Genomic DNA, 25878 nt, shown 5'->3' with positions numbered 1-25878 from the left:
GTTCAGCGGTTAGAGCGTCGGCCTGCGGTCCTGAGGGACCCGGGTTCGGTTCCCGCTAAGGGCGCGTACCTCTGTTGCAGTTTGTCCCCGGCCCTGGTCGGTTGTGCGGGTGGCAGCCACTCGATGTGTTCCTTTCACGTCGATGTTTCTCTCTCTCTCTCTTTTCCTCTCTCTCCCTCCCACTCTACCTGAACAAAGAATGGAAGAGTGTCCTCGGGTGAGGATAAAAAAAAATAAAAAATAAATTATTATTCCTTCTTTGTTTATTATTTTAAACTATTTCTGTAAAGAGAAACTTTCTATCATCAGCTGTTTGTTTATAGGAAAGGCTGAATGAATCAATTCTTTCTCTTTATTTACCTATTGAGTTGATTTCCCAGTACCTTCCAACAGTGAACAATGAGTTTTATTATTTTTAAATTTATGAATTCATATATTTAAACATATTTTATATGTTCTAAACCATTATAGATGTTATTTTTATTGATGCTTGAAGTTTTCTATCTTTGGCCTATCAGAGCTTTTTAAAGTTGGTCCTTCTTTTTGCTATAACCCCAGCAGTCTCTGAAAGCGTCCTTGTTTGTTGTTATGAAATGATGTTCTAGGTTCGTTTTGTACATTTCCTGTCTCAGACCTGGAATCAGCCATTTCTCTAAGAAATTTGGTCATGTTAGTGAGGAAGTTGTGCTTGGAAACAGTCTTCTTAGTACTGGGGATACTCATTACTACTGAATTGTTTGTTGTTTCTTATGCTTTTTTGGAGGACAGAACTAACAAATGGGGTTAAGTGGGGGTTAAGTGCGGAAGAGAGTGTGTTTTACGATAAAATACAATAATGTTGACTAATATTTACTGTTTAGTTTAAATAATTTAGTATTGTGCAAGAACAATTTATGATATATGAATTTTTTTGTGTATGTGTGCACTTGCATTTTATTTTATTTTTTTATTTTATTTTTTTTATCATCACCCAAGGACATTTTTCCATTTTTTGTTCAGATACAGCGGGAGGGAGAGAGAGGAAGAGAGAGAGAGAGAAACATCGATGTGAAGGGACACATCGAGTGGCTGCCACCCTCACGACCAACCAGGGCCGGGGACAAACTGCAACCGAGGTACGTGCCCTTAGCGGGAACCGAACCTGGGTCTCTCTGTACCGCAGGCCTACATTCCAACTGCTGAGCCAAACCGGCCAGGGCTGCACTTGCATTTTAAAGACTGGTCCTTTTAAACACTTGCTTGACTTTTAATTTATATTTTAAATTAATAATCATTACTTTTAGAAGAAAATTATAAATTGAGTGAAAAAAAGTGTTCATTCTTAGAAGTAATACAGTCTTACCATTTATTTACTTCTTTTGCCAGTACTTTTGCTTCATGGTCTAGAGAGAACTGGTTAGTCATGTGTCATTACATTGATTTCATAAAAGAACATTCTAGGTTGTTTACTATTTGTTATCCTCTTTTCCCAATCCTCCGCCCCCCAAAACTAAATTAGCATTTTCTTTGAGGAGGCTTAATATACCATTGTTGATGTTATTTTCTTCAGATATTTGGGGATAGAGAAGAATTGAAACTACTTTTATAGAGAGAAGGGAAAGTGATTGTTTACTAGACTTCTTACATTATTTAGTGTGAGTGCCTCAGACCATAACGTATTTTTAAGGTGTTCTCAAAGTTTGATCTACATTTTTAAGAATTGGAAGCTAAATTTGTATCACATTCCTCTTAACATTCTGGTGTCCTTATCATTTTAAAGTTAATAAATTGTTTATTTTCATGTTAGTGAACAATTACTTTTATATACACCACACAGTCAAATATATGTGGACATTGTTGTTTTTTATTAGCTGTGGGTCATCAGGAAGAACTGCTGAGAAGACAAGTCTTAGTTTCAAGTCTGATCAGGTGAAGGTGAAGCAAGAACCTGGGACTGAAGATGAAATATGTAGCTTTTCAGGAGCTGTGAAACAAGAGAAGACGGAGGATGGCAGGAGGAGTGCCTGCATGGTAAAGTCCCCTGGGGTCTGGCAGGGATTCTTCCATCTCCAAACGTATTAGACTGAATAGTGCTTCTATGAACATTTATTTATGTTTGAATTTTTATGCCTGGTACTAGCCAAATATCTCTTTTTCTAACTCAGTGTCTCAAAATGTTAGCTGTAATTAATCAGAAAAGAATTATATTAAGCATTCATTTCAAAATGTCTTTTAGTTTGTAATTTGTCAGTATTTTTGCCATGATTCTAAATCAGGTTCTATTTTATTCTGAATTTATTAATCATCTCAAAAGTCACATTGCATTTCAGGCCACAAATGATCCTTGGCTATTTTCCTGGACCTGTACATTCAGAATTAAGACTGCTGACATGAAAGAAGTTTAACAATCAAAGATTTTTGTGATGGGGGAAGATTGCCTTTGGCTTATGAATTATTAACCATTTTAGAGTTCCCAAATGGAACACTTCGAAGCATTTATAACATAGGATGAAAGAAGGCCCACGTCCCTCTCGGTTTAGAAATTTCGATTTTGGTTTTTTTCTTCCTGCCCAGGCTTCTGTCTCATTTTCTGTGTGGATGGCACATAGAAATTTCAGCTTGAGCTACTACAGATTGAATGTAGTACATATAGATTTAGAGAGCAGCACATTTAGCCTTGGGTTTGGAGCAGTGTCACCTGTTCATCCAGAACTTTGTTTGGAAAGTACCCCGCCAAAACAGGGTAAAAGATCCTTTTTTACGTTGTCATAATCTTTCTACATTTATAGAATAAGTAGGCAGAAGACTATTTCAGAGTGCTTCTCAGAAGCCATGCAGCAGATTCTTGAGTGAAAAATAACATACCAAAGTCACTCTGTGTAGGAAAAGTATAATCCTTTGCTCTCTTCCCAGTCATTGTGCTTAACTGTTAAATTAATTTTCTTACTAGCTGAGTGAACCAGTTTACAGAGACTGCTCCCTAAAATCATATATTAACATGCCTAAATAATTTGGGGGTTAATTTCATTCCTTTATGTCACTAGTGTGATTTCCAAAATAATTTTAAGTTAGGTCAGTATATCTGTATACATGTTGATGTAAGTTTTATACACACACCAAACAGTAATGATTACATGATTCTTCAAGAATTTGTCCTTGTTTTGTTTTAGTTGAGCAGTCCTGAGAGTAGTTTGACACCACCTCTCTCAACAAACCTGCATCTAGAGAGTGAGTTGGATGCATTACCAGGCCTGGAAAACCATGTGAAAACTGAGCCTACAGATACGAATGAAAGCTGCAAACAGTCAGGGCTCAGCAGCCTTGTTAATGGAAAGTCCTCAATTCGAAGCCTCATGCACAGATCGGCAAGGATGGGAGGAGATGGCAACAGCAAAGATGATGACCCAAATGAAGACTGGTGTGCTGTCTGCCAAAATGGAGGGGATCTCTTGTGCTGTGAAAAATGTCCAAAGGTGTTTCATCTAACTTGTCATGTTCCAACACTTCTTAGCTTTCCAAGGTACTAGTGAAAGAATTCCTTTTTTGTTGTTTAATTTTATAAGCCAAAAAGAAATACTCAGAAAACCAGAAAGTTATTCAGGGCAGATGACTTTTTTAACCAATGCATACATAATATTTCTGTAAACCAGGGTTTTGTTGTTCCTGTGGTATTACCTTCTAGAGGAACTAATAGCTGAACAATAAAATTTCCAAGATCTAAGTGGTCCATTAATGATTAAAAAAAAATAGATTATTTCCCGGCCTTCATTTTATACAAATTATTGTAATAATTTGTTAATTATTGTAATTAATGGAAAAAAATTATTATTACAAGTTTTTTCTTTATTGCTTTTTAAAGAGAGAGGAAGGGAGAGGGAGGGAGAGATAGAAACATCAATGAGAGAGAACATCGATTGGCTGTCTCCTGCATGCCCCTCACTGGGGATTTGGCCCATAGCCTGGGCAAGTGCCCTGGTGAGGAATCGAACCCACGACTGCTTGGTGCATGGTTTGACGCTCAACCACTGAGCCACACTGGCTGGGCTAAACAAATGAGATAAAACACTAAATTATGAGGGGCAAGTCTCTGGGGTGTTAGAGAAAGTAGATTTCCTCTTGAAGCTGAATTTTTTAAATCATTACCATCAATTTTAATAGGGTCCACAATTATGATTTATTAATACTATTTAGTTTTATGGCAACTCTATTGGATCTTATCCAAACTTACTTTTTTTAATGTTTGAAAGCTCTCAGAAGGCATTTTAAAGAAAAAAATACCTTCAGTTTCTTGAATTTTTTTAGAAATAGCTTCCTCTTGACCACTGGAAGCAGTTAATTGGTACTATCTGCCTGAAGCACTGTGTGCAGATTTCTCAGACTCTTTCTTTGATCTAGTTGGAATGTCTTTTAGTCATTAACTTTGGAATAGACAGTTACTGAATTACTTATTTGAAAGTGAATAATTTGGGGGATGAACAAAGAGCATTGTCCTCAGACTGTTTGACCTCATGGCAGCTAAATCTGGCTTTAAGCATTCACCCAAGGCAGGCTGAGATACCAGCTAATGCAATGGAATAGATATTCTGGGCCAGGTTATAAAACCTGTAGTCTAGCTGCAACTCTGTAGTGAACTAATTCAATTACTTTGGGTAATTCACACATTTTCAGGGGTTATCGTCTACATCTACAAGTGGTAGAGAGAAGAGCTCTTTTTCTTCTTCCCATTTAACATTTTATATTCACACAATTTCAACTTGATTTCAGAGACCATGAAATAGTAGAGTCATACTTCTTTCTGCCTTCCCCCATTCCCAACCCTTATCCCTAGATTTCTTTTTAAGTGAAAAAACATACTCAAAACATACCAGTGTGCTTGGAAAAACCCACCTTCTTTTCTGTCTATTGATACAAATTTTACATTTCCTCCTAGATTTCTGAGAAACAATGATTTTAATTGAATAATGCTACCCTGTTTGAAAAATTCAGCCTTTTTGCTTAGAAAAGTGGTGGATATAGAAAGAGTGCCAGAATATTTTTCTGAAGAATTAAAATTTTTACGTAAATCTTAGGAGGTGTAGTCATTTGCCGGAGATGCAGTAAGGGCCTTCTTTTTATTTTTTACTTTTTCCCTTTATTGATTTTACAGAGAGAGGAAGGGAGAGGGAGAGAGAAATAGAAACATTGATTGACCACCTCCTGCCACTGGGGATTTGGCCCACAACCTGAGCATGTGTGCTGACCCGGAATCAAACTGGCGACCTCTTGGTGCATGGGTCGACGCTCAAGCACTGAGCCACGCTGGCCATGCTGGCCTTCTTTTTCTTTACACTTTTGGAAAAGTATCGGCATTTGATCTTGAAATTAGGCTTTTTATAATTTTCTTTTCTTTGAATAGTAACATCTGCTGGAACATTAGAATTTTGCTACTGAATGCTTTCTCTGAAAGGTAGATGCTTTGAAAGTTACCGAAACTGTTGGCACACATTAGTATAGTCTCTAGACTTAGAATTTATTTACATTGGTAAGGGAATGGGGAGAATGAATATGAATGACTCATTGGTGTTTGTGGTTTGATAGAAATCTTGATGTAAACAAACTGAAGAATGAGCAGATTTTAAAAGATAAAATCTTTTTGCTTGTATTTTTGGGAGTGCTTGTATTTGTATATGTTTGTATTTGTAGGAGTGTGTGTGTGTTCTAGTCTTTTGACTGGCCACGAGAAAAGAACTGTTTTATTTCTGGCATGTTTAGTATATGCCAGAACAGTACAGGATACCTGAGGAATTCCATATCCTGTACTCTTTTTTTGTTCATGAATATGGGGTCGTTGTGATTACCGGGGTCTGAGAATTGGTCTTATGCTGCAAGTACTTACCAACTTTGTACTACGAGAAGACCTCTTTTGAATACCAAGATACTGATTTTATATTGCTTTCCAGACAGTAGTCAACTGAGGAATGACTGGGAAAGTTTTGGGAGGTTCTTGTCATACAACTTCACTTTAAGACATTCGACAAGAATCTAGCCTGCTCCTCATCAGCTTCCCTAGACTGGGTTTTGTTATAATTATATGGACTGAATGCCTGTTTTCCTCTTTAGTGGGGACTGGATATGCACATTTTGCAGAGACATTGGGAAACCAGAAGTTGAATATGATTGTGACAATTTGCAACATAGTAAGAAGGGGAAAACTGCACAGGGATTAAGCCCTGTGGACCAAAGGGTAAGTCAAATAAGTTGTATTATCAGTGACTCTGTAGTTGTCTGGCTTTACATTTTTTAAAGTATGATATACATGTAACCTGATACATTTTTATTTTTTAATCTTCCCGTCTAATGATATATTGATGACTTCTGAAATCTTTACCTCTAGCCCTCACCTCTAGACTGTTTTCTCATACTTAACATGTCCCAACCAAAATCTTGATTTTTATTCTTCTTCAAAAAACAAAAGCAATAAACAAGCAAATAACAACATAAAAAACTGCACTTCTACCCCAGTATTTTACATCATTAAATGATGCCACTATTTATCTCTATTGCTTAAATCAGGAACAACTCTATAAATATGTTCTTACTTCCTCTAATCATTACTTTGTGAGATAGCCATCGTAGTCTGTCATCTGCACTATTGTAATAATTTCTTTACTGGACTACTCTTGCCCCTTTGCAGTCCATTTGCTGTGCTGTTCATAGCGTTCTTTTTTAAAAATGTAAACAAGGCTATTACTTCTTTGCTCAACATCCTCTAATAGCTTCTCAGTGTATTAAAAATGGGATCTAAAAATTCTCTCCTCACTTCGACTGGATTTGTGCTCATGTGGTCCATAGTCTGGTCTCCAAAGACAAAATATCTTTTAAATACTTCTGTGGTTAATAAGGTTTGGCTCTAATCCGACATACATACTTAACAAAATCCTTCCTTCACTATCTATGAAGAGAAGGTATGTGTTTAGAATGTAGAACTTAATGTTAAAAGAAGTTTAAGCAAGTGAAAAGTATACATGTAAAATGCATTTCAATTTATTTCTGATTTTGTAAAAATATTCTAGAGTTGAGTTGAGAAGACAGATAGTTTTTATTTAATTTTGAATTTGAGTGGAATCATTTTAAGAAAAGGAATAACAACACGTCCAGCCTGCCTTAGGGAATTACAATGAGTAGCAACAGCAGTAACTTATAGATTACCAGATAATCTATAAATTGCTGTACAAAATGGTATATGTTGCTTTTCTGACTCCTTTCCATGTGTATAAATAGTTAATGTAGATAAATTACCTGTTACCAGATAAGAACAAAGGCACACTGTGTTTGATAAGTTCATTTAAAGTAGAATAGAAGAGTGTTTCAAAAGTAAATGGGAAACAAGGTGGTTTTCTTTGCATGTATGTTTAGTTGGAGAGCTAGTATGTAGGAGGCTTATGTTCAAGTTGTAATAATATTTTATAGTGATAAAGGTCTTATTCGCAAGAATATCTTATTAGGCAACAACAACAACTTATTAGGGGTTTTCTTTTCTTTTTTTTGGACTAGAAATGTGAACGTCTTCTGCTTTATCTCTACTGTCATGAATTAAGTATTGAATTCCAGGAGCCAGTTCCTGCTTCGGTGAGTTGTTTACCTTACTTAGTACCTCCCTGGTGAAGAAGTTAGACTCTTTGTGTTAAAACTCAGGCTTCTTGAATAATCTCAACCTCTCCAAGGTTCAAGTTTCCTTTCCTAATACTATTTCTTCCCTTGTTGTGTTCTTTCGAGAGAGATATAACCAGTGTAAAATGCTTTAGCGTAGTACCTAATAACATTTTAAGTATTTCTTATTAATCAGACATTTTAGTGGAGTCAAATAGATGTGAGATTCACTTGTTAAATTGGAGTTTGTTGCCCGGCTGGTGGCTTAGTGGATTGAGTGCCGTCCCATGGACTGAGAGGCCCCAGTTTGACTCCATGTGAGGACACATGCCCGGGTTTCGGGCTCCATCCCCATTAGGGGGTGTACAGAAGGCAGCTGGTCAATATTTCTCTCTTACATCGATGTTTCTGTCTCTCTCTCTCACTCTCCTTTCCTCTCTAAAAAATCAGTAAAAACATATTTTTTAAAAAATTGGAGTTTGTTTTTGGTGCATGGGTTGATGTTCAGCCACTGAGCCACACCGGCTGGGCATGAAGTTTGTTTTTAAAGGGTTTGTTACTGTGATGAAAACTTAGTGAATTTAATTTCCATGTCCTCTTTTACTTTTAAGATGGATGTAAGGGATAACAGGTATAATGGAAATCTTGAACCTAGGAGTCAGAAGACAACTTCTTCTCTTAGTTCTGCCTTTAGCCATCCTTATAACTGGGAAAATTACATAACTTTTTGCCTTTACATTTTAAACTGTGCAGTTGGGAGTATTGGACTAAATTACTTCTAAGATTCTAGTTCCATGATTTTAGGCTCTGTTTGGTGGGGAGAAAAATCTATGTATTAATTTGAATAAACATGTAAAATTAAATCTTTTACACTGGCTCTGCCTTCCTAAGCCCTCTTTTATGAAAAGTCAAGATTAAAAAAAGACTGGGAAGCCTTGGCCAGTTTGGCTCAGTGGTTAGAGCATCAGCCCGCGGACTGGAGAGTCCCAGGTTCGGTTCCCGCTAAGGGCACATACCTCAGTTGCTGTTTGTCCCCAGCCCTGGTTGGGGTCGTGTGGGTGGCAACCACTCGATGTGTCTCTCTCATATTGATGTTTCTCTCTCTCTCTTCCCTCCTTCTCCCTCCCACTCTATCTGAAGATACATGCAAAAATGTCCTCGGGTGAGGATTTAAAAAAAAAAAAAAGACTTGGAAAATTTTGCAAGTCAGTGTTCTTTATTTAACTTAAAGGGGACTCTTTTGTAAGGAATAAAGGCTCTGAAGTCTCATAGTAAAAGGTATACAAGAGGTACTCAGTGTGTCACACATTTTATTTGCTAGCCATTAGTTGTTGAATTAAGATATTACTGAATACCAGACGTGTTATAGAATATTGAATGGTAAACTTGTATACTGTGTAGGTTCAGAAGTGAAATATTAAATTTACTGATATTAGGAAGTCTGTTTTGTCTTCAAGTTCAGGGACTTTACGGTATAAGATGACTTTCAAATAATTATTTTTCATAAGCTATTGAAATAGCTTCTCTGTGTTCATTTATGTCCCAAGGATACAAATATTTGGCCAAAAGTCGGGGCCAGAACTTCTCAGTAGGATCACTAAATGGTTAATAAAAATAGGGGGGTGGGTGGGTATTACAATCTTTCTTTCTCTGTTGATATTTCCAGAGTACTTTGTAATATAAAGTTACATCTTCAAAGATACTATATTCTAGTAATAACATATATTGTATAACCATTTTTTTGTTTTCTATTTGAAAATAACCTCTTCAGGAATCATAAAATTCTGATAAGCTACATGTGTTCATTTTTTTTCTTTATCGTTGAAAGTATTACAGATATCCCTCCTTTTTTTCCCCCGTTGACACCCCCCCCCACCACCATTGACATGTATCCTTAACATTAGTGACTGGTTATTCTTGCTATTTGCTTTCTTTCCAAATCTACTTATTAAAGATAGAACTTTGGGGCCTTCACTAACATGGATACTGCCACATATTCTGAACATGATGTGATTGGGGCCAAAGATTTAAAGTACATTAACTATAACCAAAATTTGCAAACAGCTGGCTCAATAATTAATACAGTTTTTTTCTAAAATTAATATGCTATGCATTTTCAAGTTAATGAGTTTGGCATTTTGGGGAGACTCCTTATTAGCCATATTTACTTGTTTTTTTAGATACCAAACTACTATAAAATTATAAAGAAACCAATGGATTTATCCACTGTGAAAAAGAAGCTTCAGAAAAAACATTCCCAACACTACCAAGTCCCAGATGACTTTGTGGCCGACGTCCGCTTGATCTTCAAGAACTGTGAAAGGTTTAATGAAGTATGTTAGCTTCCAAACTATAGAGTCTTGGATTATTAGTTTTTGTTTGTTTGCTTGTTTTGTTGTTTGAATTTTGCTTTTCTTGCCAAGTGATTTTTCTAATTTGATTTAAAATTTTTTCCTGCTTCAGTTCTGTCAAAAGTAAAATTTTCATTTACAGCTCCAAAGAAGAAAGTTTACTCTGTATAATATGAAGTATATACTTAAATATAATAAATCAGGAATATTATTAAATATCTCTTCCTGAACAAGTTGAGGATTGAAATAAGTATAGAAAGTAGCCTATAGTTAAGTATATTTTGTGGAAAATGGTTATAAAAGCCTACATTTTGGGTACATTTAGGAAAGGCATTTGTAACATTAACCTTTCATTTTGTTATTGACCACATAAATGTAGAAACCTAAAATCTCAAACTAATCTCTAGTGGCTCATTTTGAATAGTAGTAGCCCAGAGCATATAATGTTGAGTTTTTGGATCTCAGCAATGTGACTTTATTAACTTTGGTTGTATATTTTTATTAGAATAAGGATTTATTATTTATATCTTGAAAAGAAATGTGATATATATACCTCCCTTAAGGAATTAATTTTGGTTATCTTTGGGAAAAATCAAGTCTCCTATTGTTAAGGAAATATTTCATTACTACAGGAAAAGAAAATAGAATTGGATGAGAATTCACAAAATCTTTAAAAAGATTACTTTAATACTAAAATCTCATCTTTATTGCTGATGAAATTTGGGTGCCATATGACTATTACTAAAATAAATCACGTTGAACCATTGATTTTAAAATGTACTCCTAGCTGCCTCTGGAAGCATCTAGGTGACTTTGTAAAAATTTTTTAGAAGTTCTTATTAGGTGAAAAGTATAGTCACCTTAGTAACAAAATGCCACAGAGAACAGAGTAAAACTTCACTCAAAGTTAAATTAGTATAGTCCCAAGTTTTTATATTATTTTCTAATCTACCTAGATTATTTTAAATAAATATGTTTTCATGAACTCTAGCTAACATTTGCCAGGAAGAAGGTCCATTTTATCTGCTTTAGTAATAGTTACATAATTTATGATTAACAGATTGCCATACATTCAGATGGAGTTCTGATTAAGTTATTTGTTAAAAGTTTAGCAGATTTTTAAAAGCAACATTTCTTACAGTATTTATTTCACAGATAATATTTCTCTTAAATAAATTGATGTATTCAGATCAATTTCTATTCATATTGATCTTACTCAGTAATTCAGAATTGAGACAGTTATGTGAAGTTTCACAGTAGCTTTAGTAATATAATTTTGTAAAGAAAGTGGTTCCATGTTTTGCAGAATTTTAGAAAGCACTTATAATCTAATCTGGTCATAGCACTTATAATCTGCCCCCCTCATCCCCCCCGCCAGTATGGCTTTTGTCGCCAATCCTATGCAGTTTTATAACTTTAGAAAGGATTATAATTTCCCTTTTTTTTTTTGACTCTGGTATCCTTTTTAGATGATGAGAGTTGTTCAAGTTTATGCAGAAACACAAGAGATTAATTTGAAGGTAAGCTTTTCAGACCATGCAAACTTGGTGAAGGAATATGCATTACCAATAGGTGAATATTCCTATCTTTTGCTTGCAGGCTGATTCAGAAGTAGCTCAGGCAGGGAAAGCAGTTGCATTGTACTTTGAAGATAAACTCACAGAGATCTACTCAGACAGGACCTTCGCACCTTTGCCAGAGTTTGAGCAGGAAGAGGATGATGGTGAGGTAACTGAGGACTCTGATGAAGACTTTATACAGCCCCGCAGAAAACGCCTAAAGTCAGATGACAGACCAATACATATAAAGTAAAATGACATGAACTTAAACCAATTGTTTAACAAAAAGAGAAAAGAGAATACACTTTTATTTAAGTGTTGTTGGAATATTCTGCCGAGAGTGGGCACCTCCTTGAAGAAGCTGATAGCTTTTACACAGTGTTAGATTGAAGCAATGGACAGAAAACACATTCTGGTTAAGAAAGGGGGAGAGAACTCTGTTTGCACCATTAAAGTAAAAATAAAAAGCAAAAGTGAGATACTCTGAGATTTCTGTTACTAAAGAGAAGAATTCTGACTGTTAGAATTGGCAGATGTTGATGATTATGTGGTAATGATTGATTGGTGCAGGATACTGGGTGTACAAGTAAATACTTATGGGTCGTGTCGCTTGATATATCGTCTCTGTGGACCACAGCGCACAGCTATTAAACAATTTTGATGTCTCCCCCTCCACACATACACACACTGGCTTGTTTTCTAGTTAAAGTTCAGATTCCATTTTTGATGTCAGTGCAAATGTGCACTGAATCATACCCATACATTTTTTCTCATTTTGATGCTGTTGGGCTTTGGTTTAAAGAACTCCACAGTAGTTTTATTTTTTTGTTCATACTTGGAGTCTAAGAAACATAACCATTGATCATCATTTAATAAACTTTAACGGTCTTCTTAAATAAATACGGTAACTGCCATAGCAGATCATATCACTATAGTAATCATTTCCAGAAAACAGTTCCACAGAATTGCACCTGTCAACCAAATCATTGGATCATACAGTTATTACCATGAAAGGCAGAATGTTTGTTTCAAAATTAACCTAGTTTTCTGTGTATTTAAATTAGATTGAGAAGGTGACAACTGGCGCTTATCCAGTCTTCCTTCATATCAGTTTTCTGATAGACCACTATTGGCAAACAGTAATCTGTCAACTACCAAATGTGTAAAATTTTCTGTATTTCACTTTGTCTTATTTGTAAATAGTGAACTAAAACTCCTGGCAGATCAGCAACATTTGCTGAGCCTGTTTTTTAAGCTAATGTGTATTCTTACTAATGTTCCTATCAAGAATGGATTTGTAATATATGCTGTCTATTTCTAATGTTCACATTCATATTTTGAGGTTTATCTTATTTTAATAGAGAACAGAATTCTCAGAAAATCTTCAGAAGCAGCTTATTATTAAAATATCAAAATATTGAACTAAACCCGGTGGGGTTAGATTACTCATCTGTCCACCAAGTGGGACATTGCATGGACTGGGGGGCCTGAAGGACATAGAAGAGACCTGTAAGTAAATCCTGAAAACAAGCCAATCCCCACTTGAATGGTTACTGGAGTAAACCCACCTTTACACCCTGATTTCAGCACCCGAGGCAGATAAACCACCTTGGCTCTGTTTCATTTTTCTTCTCTTCATTTGTGATGCTCACATCCAAGATGTAGACTGTGTACAGGCTTCTCTTTTGTTGAATTAAAAATTTTAGTCCTACTTTTGTATGGACACATTAGAATATAAAGTGACCAAAATAGAAGACTCTCCATTAGATATTTTTCAGATGTCAGCAGATTGTGGCAAATCATTTATTTGCCTTTTAAAAAATCCAGTTTAAGCAGTTCAGACAGATTACTCAGAAAAAAAATTATTTGACATAATTGTCTAAGAGGTAAATATTTTTTAGTGCGTATTGAATCAAATAAAGTTCTCTAAAGAAATTATTATGCAAACTCCTTTGGGTTTTTATTTTCTTAACAAGTGGTGGGGGTAAGCATGAATGATTCAAGTCTTCTGATGGTTTATTCAAACAGTGTTGATCTTGTTATTGCTATTGACTTACTTTATTCTCTAGCTTCCTTTCAGCTTCTCTTTCAGTTTTGTTGTAAGTTAAAAACATATTCCAAACTAGTTTATCATTTTACTCAAGTTTCAAATTCCTAAGAAGAGTTTTCTTATAAGAGGGAGAAAATTGTTTAAAAATGCTTTTATCTATGCTCATTTTCCTTTTTCTTACAATATTTGTGATTTCATTATCAGGAGACTAACCTAATGGCACATTTTTGTAAAGTGATGAGTAGCAGTATAGTTTCATTTTGTCTATTTTATACTTGCTCGTCTCCTTCGCGATTATTAGTAAGTCACATGTAGTTTCTACCAATGGCGGAACAAACAAAATTTTAAGTAAGTATTTCTCAATATTTGGGGCCTTAAAAGATAATGTTTTCTCTTAAAGACATTTCCGTGTTAGATGGGTTTTTTCCCTGTTTTATTTTAAGATTGGTTCTTAAAAAGCCACTTTGTTGTCAACATTTATTAGGCTCCATTACTGTTAATAGAAGATAATTCACACTGCTGAGGACTTACCATTAATTAATACCTATCAATAAATCACCATTAAATGAAGGTGTTCACTTTAGATTCCATTTAAAGCTTTTTTCTTGCTTATTGATCACTGTTTTCTGAGCTGATCTTTGAACACTAATATAACTGTTCAAAAGTATAAAAACTTAAATTGATATTCAGAAATCTTACATGTTTTCCTATTATGTTTTAAAAAGGCAAACTGAATATCAGTTCCTGTTTGTTTTGATATTCTCATATTTGTATTCTTCGTTAAAAGGCAGTATTTTAGGTTTGGAGATGTTAATGTTTCCTTAAAAGCTTGCAAAGTTTTTGCAACATTTCAGTTTCCATTTCCTATGAGAACACCAAGAACAAAGTGTTCCTTAGTGTGTTCCACTGGCCTAAATTGTGTATTTTAACTCTGAGCTGAGCTGATTCACTGAAAGAAATGCTTTGCAAGGTGAAGCATGTGAGCGTTTCAAATGGTTAGATTGTAGGTCATGTTCTATATAGAAATGTCAAATAAAACCACAGAGAAATGATCAGGCATTGGATTCATTGTTGAAATTATCCTTTTGGAATCAACGAGGTATTTTCTGACTTTTATTTCTTCTATAAGGGAATTTTAAATAAAATTTAAAGTCAGTTAATTCTCATTTTTTGTTGTAACAGTTTATAAAGTTTTTTTGTTAATCCAAAGAAATAATGTTTTTAAATAGAAGCAAAAGGTTTATAGTGTGCAAATTGTAGATTTATCAATTACCTCAGCAGGTATCCTGCCATATAATTATTAGTAATAAGTGTTAATAAGTTAATAGATTTAGGTTTTCTGACCATGCCCTTGGATTGTGGCCTACCTTCTGTTATTAAACAGTCTCTTAGTACTCAAAATGGGAGTAAATGCTGTGTCTCCCTTTACCTTTTAAGTTCTTTACCTACTCCCACTCACATATAACACATGAAATATGAAAATCTCACTTATTGTTAGCACTGCTTATTTGCATAATCAGTGTTAGATCAGTGAATAGTTTTATAAAATTACGTACCCCAACTCTCCTAATTGAAACATTCAAGTTCTTAATTCATACTATCTGTATTAATAATCTGCTGAATGTGATCCAAGGTTTTCAGCATGTATCTCAGTGTGATCATGTACTGGACCTAGGTATTTTCTTTTATTACTCTCACAGTCATCTCCTCCTTGATAAAGCAATAACACTGCTTTCAGTCTGTTGCCTAAGCACGTCATAATCCTCTCCTGGATGGTGATTTTTTTTAGGAAAGTTTGTATGCATATCACCCAGTCTATCTTTTAAAAATTAAGAAAATTAAATGTATGCTGGAGCTAATGACAATATATTGTGGCATTTTATTTTAAAAATTGGGGAAAGTTGCATATTTTTTTAAAAATAAGTGTTTGAGTAAAAAAAATTGAAGGTACTTTTTTAAGAAAAAAATTTATATGCCTCAGTTTACATAGACATTTCAACATGTACTCTGGGATATAATGGTTTCTTTTACTTGGTCAAAATGCATGTATAGCATTTCTTCAGTCTTAGTTCCTTGTGTTTGCCTTTGTGGTCTTATATATATATATTTTTATTATATTGGAGACACAAAATTATCTTCAAAAATAAGTCCATTTGAATATACTTGTCATAATCAAACTATGAAATGTACAAAATTAAATTTGGCCCTTTTCTAGCAAGTGATCTTTTAAATTAAAAACGCTATTCTTTTAAATTCACCAAATTTGTATGTGGGAAGGCACACGAGTGATTTTCTAAGTGCCACTGCAGTATTCCCTTCCAAGTGTGGCCTAAATTTCAGTCTTAAGAACGAAATGCATGTCTGCTCCTGGTCTGAAAAATGTAGGCATTCTATGTTTTAATTCACAGTGGAAGATGTATATAAGCCTATAAAAAAAGATTTGCAATCTGAGAGCCTGTTAATTTTCTGTGTAGAAATACCGACACACGAAAGGGTTAAATTTACAGCCTTCACAGCCTTACTGGTTCCTTGTTTCCAGTATTTCAACTGGTCTCGTTCCCTCATGATTTTTACTGCTACTACTGCTACCACCACCACAACTGTTACTTTTGCACATAGTTAACTACCCTTCAATATGATTCTTAAAGAAAAAGTGCTGTTTCTGTGGTATTGTATTCTCTAAATAATCATATTTAATTTTTTAAAACAAGGTTGCAGTTTCTAAATGTTCCGTTCCTGTGTTTTTTGCTGGTGTGTAATAAAAGCAAGATTTTCTTTTCATGGTTATTTAATACATTAGCTGCCTGTAAATATTTCTTGTTATAATGCTCTGGAATGTGTTGTAGAAGTTGTATTAGATTAGTTTAAAGCCTTGTTTGAAAACCACATTGTTTTGGTTATTTCTATTAAATTAGAAAATTGAAAAAGTTTTCAAATGAATTTCTTTTTTTCTTCCTCATTGAGGTGAGACTTAATCATTTAAATTCATTAAAAATATTTATACTGTGTGCAGGCACTGGAGATATAGTAGTGAACAAGGTAAAATACAGTCTGCCTTCACAAGTGTTTTAGACTGTTCATGAGAACGGTGGGTGCCGGTGAGGGATTAACTCAGAATATAGTAGGAACACACAGGAAAGGATCTGACCCCACACCTTGTTGGCCCCGGACGTGATGTCTTTCACTCATAAAAGATGAAACAGCAGGCTAGGCAAAGAGAGAGTGAAAAGAGACTAAAATATGCAGAAGCCTGAAAATGAAAGAGAATGTGTTTGCATTTCAGGACCTGAGTTCAGTTTGGCTGGAATAGAGGTTAAGTTGGAGTAGGAAAACACCAAGGTGGAGAACTGAGGAAGGTCCTTTTCATGCAGAGTTTCTTAAAAATCATATTAAGGGGTTTGAGGTTTACACTGAGGGCATTGAGGAGCCCCTGAAGAATTTTAAGCAGAATGGGACTCGGAGAGTTTACATAATCACAGTTTCCCTTTCAAAAGATCATTTTAACCGAAGAATGGGCTATAGACAATATCGGAAGTGCAGAAGCCATTGTAAACTGAATAATCCAGGTGAGACCTAAACTAGCACCTGGCAGTGGAGATAGAAAATAGCAGTCAAATTTTAGAGAGATTTAGAAGTAAAATAGACCAATAGTTGAGGCCATGGGACTGCCCAGGGAATATTTTGTATGACACTTATTAAAATAATAAAGAAAGGAATAGATTATGAATGGAAGGGAGTGAGTTCATTTTGGGGATAGGTGGAGTTTAAGGTACCTATGGAGGATAAAAGTGCAGATGTTCATGGTTCTGGTGCTCATGAAATCTCGGCTGCAGATGGAGCATGTAAGATCCTCAGGAATCATGTCTTTATTTTTTTTCAAAGATTTTAAAAAATGTTTTTATTGCTTTTAGGAAAGAGGAAGGGAGAGGGAGGAGAGAGAAACATCAATGTGAGAGTAAACATCTATAGGCTTCCTCGTGCATGCCCCCGACCTGGGATTGAACTGTGTAACCCATGCATGTGCCCGGACTGGGAATCAAACCTGCAACCTTTCAGTGTACAGAGTGACATTCAACCAACTGAGCCACACCAGCCAGGGCAGGAATCATGTCTTTTATTCATCACTACCTAGCGCATGTTAGGCCTTCAGGAAAGAACTGTTAGAGGTGAACCACCAGCACAATAGTTGGGAACTGAAACAATGTCAGAGTATGACACTGCCTAGGATATTTATAGAATGAGAAGAGTACAATACTTCGGATAGCAGAAGAAACAATGAAGGAGTACAACAACAAAAAGACTTCACAGAAGATTGTGCATTAGTCATAGAGGAGAGCTGAAGAGCTATAATGGAAGACAAGAAGGTTTCATGAAGTGGTGTGAGATATCAGTGATACCAAGTTTTAGACAAGAGATGAAGTAAAAATGAAGTGGCCATTGAATTTAGCAATATAGAAGCCATAAATGACCTTGGTAAGAGCTTTTACATTTTGTTTCTTTAAAATATGTTTCTGTTGATTTGAGAGGGAGAGAGAGAGGAAAAAAAAAAAGAGAAAGATTGAATCGATCGGTTGCCTCTGTATACACCCCGAATGGGGATCAAACCTACAACCTGGATATGTGCCCTGACTGGGAATCAAACCAGCAACCTTTTGGCATATGGGACGATGCTCAACCAACTGAGCCACACTGGCCAGGGCAGCTGTTCCATTTTGAACAGCAGTAAGAATACAGTGCGGTTACATGAGTGTAGACTACCCCCAATCCCCACCCAAGAAATTTGACTTGGGTTAGTTTTCTTTAGGTTATACATAAGTTATGGCCATGAGTAACCCAGTAAAACATCAGAATGAAACTTCCAAATTTATCTTTCTAGATGCATTTTGTGTAGTGGAAAAGACATAGGTTTTGACCATTGGGCAGACTGGTGTGAACCACGTACCTGTATGAACTTTCTGAGTTTCACTTTGATTATTTGTGAAATGAGGATAGTCATATCCAGCTCATGGAATTAATGTGGACACAAAATCATTTATAGTACAGGGTTACCCCACAGTTCTCAACAGTTTCCTTTTTCCTATTTCCTCTTCCTACTATTGCCATGAAAATGACAGGTTGGGAATGTAATTTTTCCCTTTTTATTGATGAGATGAAAGATTTCAATATAGGACCCCAAGACTTTAAAATCTATCCTCAACTCTTTAAATATTTAAGATATTTAAATATTTGTTTGTCCTTTGCTAATTTAATTGATCTTTAGATTTCTAGACTCCAACAAACACTCAGAATAAGTTCTAGATTTTTAGGGAATTATAAAAAATGAAAAATGCATGGTTTTCTCCCAAGCTTCTCTTTCTCATACTCCCTGGCCTCAGGTAGTGGTAAATATGCCACTATTCTTTCATAAAGATGTTGCTGTTGATGATCTGGAAAGGCAATACAATACCTTGAAGAACTCTCCTGATGGCACAAAACATCTGAAATGCTGGATTTAGATTCGTTTAAAAAATGGTTGTTTTAATGTATTGCTGAGCTAGCAAGGAAGATACTCAACGCTCCATCCGATCATCTGTAGCATTTTCCCAAAAATATTTGACCTGAATCTAATTATATGGAATAATTAGACAAAAGTGGAATGAATTAGGACATTCACAAATATACCTGGTGTGGATTCTTAAAGTAACTTGTATAAAAACATGGGGAGACTATTCTAGATCAAACCACACGCAATACATGGACTTGGATTTTATCTTTATTTTTTTATCCTCACTCGAGGGCATTTTTTCCATTTTTTGTTCAGATAGAGTGGGAGGGAGGGAGAGAGAGAGAGAAACATCGACGTGAAAAGGACACATCGAGTGGCTGCCACCCACACGACCCAACCAGGGCCGGGGACAAACTGCAGCTGAGGTACACGCCCTTAGCGGGAACCGAACCCATGTCTCTCAGGACTGCAGGCCAACGCTCTAACCACTGAGCCAAACCGGCCAGGGCTGATCTTGATTTAAATAAACCCAGCCATTAAAGACACTTTAGGGACGGACATCTGTGGAAATGGCATATGAACTCTTATAGAATATTTCATTTTCTTGGGTATGATAATGAACTTGTGCTTATAGAGGAGAATGTTTTTTTTTTCTTAGATACATGCTGAAATATCTAGGGATGAAGTGTAATTTTATTACTTTCAGATGGTTAGGCAAAGTTGTGTGTGTGTGTGTATATAAAGTATGTGAGATAATGCAAATGCAGCAGAATAACAACTGGGGTGAATCTTAGTGAAAGGTAGATGGGTTTTTATTGTATTTCAATTTTTTGGAGACTTAAAAATGTTCAAAATAAGGGTTAGCGGGGGTGGTGTGGAATAAAAAGTATGAATTCAGAGAAGTGTTAAAAGATGGTTGCTGTCAGTCCTTGTTGTCCTATAGATGGAGTGGGCTAAGCTTTAAAAAGAGACAAGGCATAGGGCCAATGTGAGTGTGAAGTCAGAGTGAGATACTCTTCCAAAACCTGGGACCTCAAAATATAGTACACTCAGAGAATGAACCGGAATACCATACCTCAGAGAGGAGAGAAAGAACTGGATGGAAAGAAGGTGGGGGGAGGCTCCCTTGAGAATTTGCATCCACAAGCTGACACTTAAAACAGGTTTGGAACCAGACTCTTACTATCTACGTGGTCAGAAAAATTAAGACTTTTAAAGTGGTTTCAGGTTACAAGTGATTCCAGGCACTTAGCAGAAACAAATGTAAATTCTTAAGGAAATACTTCTTAAACCCAATCTCAGGAACTTCACTGAACTTCAAGTCTGATAAAAAAAATAAATAAAACAGATCCTCACACATTACAGTAAAAAAATGGTGAAAGTAAAAGACAAAGAATATCTTGAAAGCTGCAAGAGAAAAACAACTTCTTACTTTCTGAGGAATAAGATTAACAGTTGACTTCTCAACAGTAACAGTGGAGACCAGAAGGCTGTAGCTCACATGTTTAAAATGCTCAAAAGAAAAATATGTCAATTAAGAATTGTCCAGCAATGCTGTCTTTTAAAAAATGAAGGTGAAATAAAGACTTTATCAGAGCCCTGGCCAGTTTGGCTCAGCGGTTAGAGCGTCGGCCTGCGGTCCTGAGAGACCCGGGTTCGGTTCCCGCTAAGGGCACGTACCTCGGTTGAAGTTTGTCCCTGGCCCTGGTCGGTTGTGCGGGTGGCGACCACTCGATGTGTCCCTTCACATCGATGTTTCTCTCTCTCTGTTCCTCTCTCTCCCTCCCACTCTACCTGAACAAAAAAAAAAAAGGAAAAATGTCCTCGGGTGAGGATTAAAAAAAAAAAAAAGACTTTATCAGATACCAAACATAGGAGTTCAGGCTGAAAACTAGTGACACTATGTAGTCATTTGAATCCAAACCAGCAAAGGTAATTATGTAATTATATAAGGTAGCATAAGTACATATTTCCCTCTTGTTTTTAAAAGCAACTGTATAAAATTATGTATATTGGTCAGCCCATACAGAAATGCAATATATATTTTATTTCTAATATTTTATGGAGTTGGGTAGAAGCAAAGTTGTATTAGCCTAAGGAAGTTACTATAGTTAGTACAGTAATAATTATAATATTGTTGCATTTATAACATTAATGAAAGTTTATAAAAATAACATCACGGAAAGGAAGAAATGGGAATAGAGCTACATGAGTACTGTTCCTATATGGAATTAGCCTAGTATAAATCTGTAGCTGATTCTGCTGTATCTGGTAAAGCCTAGAGCAACTGAAAAAGCAAACACAACATCCCAAAAAAACAGCAAAAATTCATTATAAAAATTAAAATACTACTTTGGAAAATATTCGCTTAAAGCAAAAGAAAGCATTAAAGGAGAAATAATGGAATGAAAAAGACACAAGACAGCAAAATAAAATTGCAGGTATTGATCCAACAAATTAATAACAACATTAAAGAATGGATTACAAAATCTAGTCAAATGGCAAAGAGTGTCAGACTGGATAAAAAGACCTGATTCAACTATATACTGTCTACAGGAGATACACATTAGATTCAAAGATAAAAATAGATGGAAAGTAATAGGGAACGCCCTGGCCGGTTTGGCTCAGCGGTTAGAGCGTCGGCCTGCGGTCCCGAGAGACCCGGGTTCGGTTCCCGCTAAGGGCACGTACCTCGGTTGCAGTTTGTCCCCGGCTCTGGTCAGTTGTGCGGGTGGCAGCCACTCGATGTGTCCCTTCACGTCGATGTTTCTCTCTCTCTCTGTTCCTCTCTCCCCTTCCTACTCTACCTAAACAAAAAATGGAAAAATGTCCTCGGGTGAGGATAAAAAAAAAAAAAAAAGTAATAGGGAATAAGATGTTCAGCAAACAGCACCCACAAGAAAGCTGGAGTGGCTATATTTTAAGAGGGACTAGACTTTCAAAGTGATATGGGGACTTTTATAATGATAAAGGTGTCAGTTGACATCAGGGAGATTTAACATTTCTAAACATACAGTAAAATACATGAGAAATAGGTAATACAACAGTAACATTTGGGAGACTTCAATATTTCATTTTTAGTAATAGAACTAGAAGATCACCAAAACAAGATGAGCAATACTATAAACCAACTGATCTAACGGACATCTGCAAGACACTTAGCAGAAAAGATTTAGCAGAATATACATTCTTCTGAAGTGCTCATGGAACATTCTCCAGGATAGATCTCCAAAAAACAAACCTCCATAAGTTTAAGAGGAGAGAAATAATGCAAAGTCCTTTATCAACAATGGGATACATTTGAAATCAATATCAGGAAAAAGTTATAGGAACGGCATGTGGAGGGACTTCTGGAGTGGCTGCCAGAGTTCTTTTATTCTAATTGGTAGTTACAAGCATGTTAACCTTATCGAAATTCACTGAACTGTGTGTGTGTGTGTGTGTGTGTGTGTGTGTGTGTGTGTGTGATTTTTCTATACCTTATTTTATATCTGGATTAAAAAGTTAATTTTTACTATGGACAACTTTATGCCAATAAATTAGAAAATTTGGATGAAATTAACAAGTTTCTAGAAAAATAAAAACATGCAAATTTTGACCACTTTTAAAGAAATTTGGTCTATAATTGAAAATCCTTGTATTAAAAAGAACTCCAAGGACAAATGGCTTTATAAACTAATTCTAACTATATGAGGAAGAAATAATACTTAGTTTACCCAATTCCTTCCAAAGAATAGTAAAGGAAAAATTACCAACTTACTTTCTATTCACTTTCCAAGACAAGGAAACCCGACTGAAGAAGTGTTTTACATTACACTTTCAACACAGTTTCTTTCTTTGCTGTCTTTATGTACAGGAGTGGGCAAAAGTAGGCTTACAGTTATTCGTATGGAAATAATGCAAGAATAAACTCATCAGAACTGTAAACCTACTTTTGCCCACACCTGTATTCATGAACTATATTAGTTCTCCATTAGCAGACCACACCGTCCAGAGCCTCATCACGATTCCAGTCCTCTGCTCTCCCCTGCACGTTCCCTTTCTCTCAAGTCAGACCAGACCACGTGTCAGTACATGACTATTCATATGCTAATTTGCACAAGAAGTCAGCTAACCTCAGTCCTAGATGATACCCATTTGGGTGGGGAGGTACAGGCTGGATTTATAAAGCTACCTGTTGTGACTGGAGGTCTGATTCTTTTTCATTCCACACAATAAACCACCTGCATTGATGGAGTCTGGTCTTTGAAGGCAAGGTTCTGCCTCCTGGCATCTTCCATTCTGCTGGGCATCTTTATCATTCTGGCTATTGCTAATGTCTTCGGCCTGTTAACTAAACTCTTCCAACTGGCCCTCTTCCGGAGGATTTCATGAAGGTTCTAAGCCATACATTTCCTGGAGGAATGTTTCAGCTGGTCAGGAGGCCAGGTTTTCAGAGAGATGTGTTTGAGTCTTGAAAGGCAAAGGAGAAGGGCAAGGTAAATGCGGGGATGAATTTGGTGGAAGTAATTGCCAGGGCCTTGGGGGAGGCAAGAGGAGAGGGTCCACCCAAACCAGGCTGTGATACACTTGAGAGATCCCTCACTCTTGTGAGAGTTTGGCCATGTTTATGATGTTACTGAAGGTTACAGTCAAGTCTTGTTGGTTGATGATGGGTTACCAATGCTGAATCTATAGTACCTGGCAGGAGACTTGATAACGATGCTTAGGGAACTGCTGTCATCTCTCTTCGTGGTATTTTAAAGGGAACCTGAGCTCCTGAGTGACCTCAGAGAGATGCAGTATCCTATAGGGAGGGTGAATGTTCAGTCTGTGGGCAGCAGATGCTTTCCTGGGATTGAGGCTGCAACAGTAATCGGTCCACATGCTAAAGTATGGGTAGTAAGAGGACCCCTGTTAAGTCTTTCATATAGAAGGTTTCTGTTTCACTTGAAGAGGCTGCTGAACCTAAAAAGTGGCACCCTCCTGTTCAACCTCTTCCAAATCTGAGCAGTGAAAGAGCATCCTTGGGCAGTCAGGGAAAGCTCCTAGTGATAATACTTGGTTGAGCATAAAAATGGTCCTCCATATGAAAAAAATGTTCATCATCCCTAATCATCAGAGAGATGCAAATTAAAATAACTATGAGGTATCACCTCACACCTGCTAGAATGGTGGCCATCAACAAATCAAATAACAAGTGCTGGTGAGGATGTGGAGAAAAGGGGACTCTAGTACACTGCTGGTAGGAATGCAGACTGGTGCAGCCATTATGGAAAACAATATGGTGTTACCTCAAAAAATTAAAAATGGAACTGCCCTTTGACCCAGTGATCCCACTTCTTGGAATATACCCTAAGAAGCCTGAAACCCCAATCAGGAATATATGTACCCCTATGTTCAAAGCAGTGCTAAGATCTGGAAACAGCCCAAGTGCCCATCAGTAGGTGAGTGGATAAATAAAAACTGTGCTACATTTACACAATGGAATACTATGCAGCTGTAAGAAAGAAAGATCTGTTACCCTTTGAGACAACATGGAGGGACCTGGAGAGGAGTATGCTGAGCAAAATAAGCCAATCAGAGAAAGACAAGTACCACATGATCTCACTTATTTGTGGAACATAACGAACAAAATAAGCTGTAGACCAAAAGAGATCCAGAATTATGGAAGTAAGGAACAAACTGACAAACCTCAGAGGGATGGGGGTGGAAGGGGTGGGAAGAGATAAACCAAAGAACTTATATGCATATATGCACAACCAATCAACATGGACACTAAGCTGGGGAAGGCAAAAGGGGGGTGGGAGTGGGAAGGAGGAAGTCAATGGGGAAAAATGGGGACATCTGTAATACTCTCAACAATGATTAAAAAAATGGTCCTCAAGCCCTGGCCGGTTGCTCAGTGGTTAGAGCATCACCCTGTGGACCGAGGAGTCGAGGGTTTGATTCCCATTCAAGAGCACATGCCTGGGTTGCAGGTTTGATCTCCTCTCCAGTTGGTCAGGATCGTGCAGGAGGCAGCTGATTGATGTGTCTATCTCACATCAATGTTTCTCTCTCTGCCTTCCTCCTTCCCTTCCATTCTATTTAAAAAAAAAAATCAATGGAAAAATATTCTTGGGTGAGGATTAACTAAAAAACAAAAAAAGGTCCTCAAGTTTGGTTAAACAAACCACTGCCAATGGTGAAGAGTTTGTGATCTGTTTGTAATCCTTTGAGGGATTTGACCATTTTGACCATTTAGAATTCTTCTGGCATAAAATCTGAAGGGAGTGGTGCTACTGAGGTCTGTGATCCCTGGCTGGTTGGTGCAGAGAAAGGCAAGACTTTCAGTGGTGGTACCACAGTAATTAAGCTCTTCTTTCTGGTCATCCGGAGCCTGCATCTTCTCCCATTTTTCAGCACGACCGAGATATCAGAAGACTTGACTCCAAGTAGACAATGTAGACCATGTTTTAGAGATATCTGGCCACAATGAGGAAGAGACAAAAGAGAGAAGTATGAGTGGGGCTGGTTTGTTTTTTAATGAGAGACACTAGCAAGTTCCAAGCTGGTATGAAAGACCTAGCTGAGGAGAAGTTCAGGACTGAAGAGATCTGGGATAATCAACAGAGTAAATGTTCTGAGGAAAAGGAGGTGGGAGACAGGATCCAGAGATCATGGTGGGATTAGCTTTCGCTAGAGAGCACATCCCTTTCCTCAGAGTGGATTTAGGAGAGATGGGCAGAGCATGGAGTTTCTGGATTTGGTGGTGGGAAGTTCAAGGCATCCGTGTTTGCTGGCTTCCTTTTTGTCTGTGCATCGAGGCTCATCAGCTGGGTGTGAGGGGTTGTAGAGAGGGTT

The 25878-nt window shown here is 36.6% G+C and overlaps 1 protein-coding gene across 2 annotated transcripts in view; it reads left to right on the top strand.

Annotated features, from left to right (window-relative positions):
- The window catches only part of TRIM33 (tripartite motif containing 33), a 120958-nt gene extending 109158 nt beyond the window's left edge, over nt 1–11800 (top strand). The window contains exons 14-20 of one of the 2 annotated variants that reach the window (XM_036272036.1): nt 1851–2010; nt 3150–3499; nt 6079–6202; nt 7513–7587; nt 9789–9941; nt 11429–11479; nt 11559–11800. In XM_036272036.1, the coding sequence (XP_036127929.1) occupies nt 1851–2010; nt 3150–3499; nt 6079–6202; nt 7513–7587; nt 9789–9941; nt 11429–11479; nt 11559–11771 (1126 nt within the window). In that variant the 3' untranslated portion in view covers nt 11772–11800. The remainder of the gene's footprint in view (nt 1–1850; nt 2011–3149; nt 3500–6078; nt 6203–7512; nt 7588–9788; nt 9942–11428; nt 11480–11558) is intronic. The other variant, XM_036272038.1, reaches the window with a different exon arrangement.
- Nucleotides 11801–25878: the final 14078 nt, after the last annotated feature.

The sequence above is a fragment of the Molossus molossus genome, unplaced genomic scaffold (genome assembly GCF_014108415.1).
Source record: "Molossus molossus isolate mMolMol1 unplaced genomic scaffold, mMolMol1.p scaffold_m16_p_20, whole genome shotgun sequence".
Lineage (NCBI taxonomy): Eukaryota > Metazoa > Chordata > Mammalia > Chiroptera > Molossidae > Molossus > Molossus molossus.
This window is presented reverse-complemented; position numbering and strand designations above follow the sequence as displayed.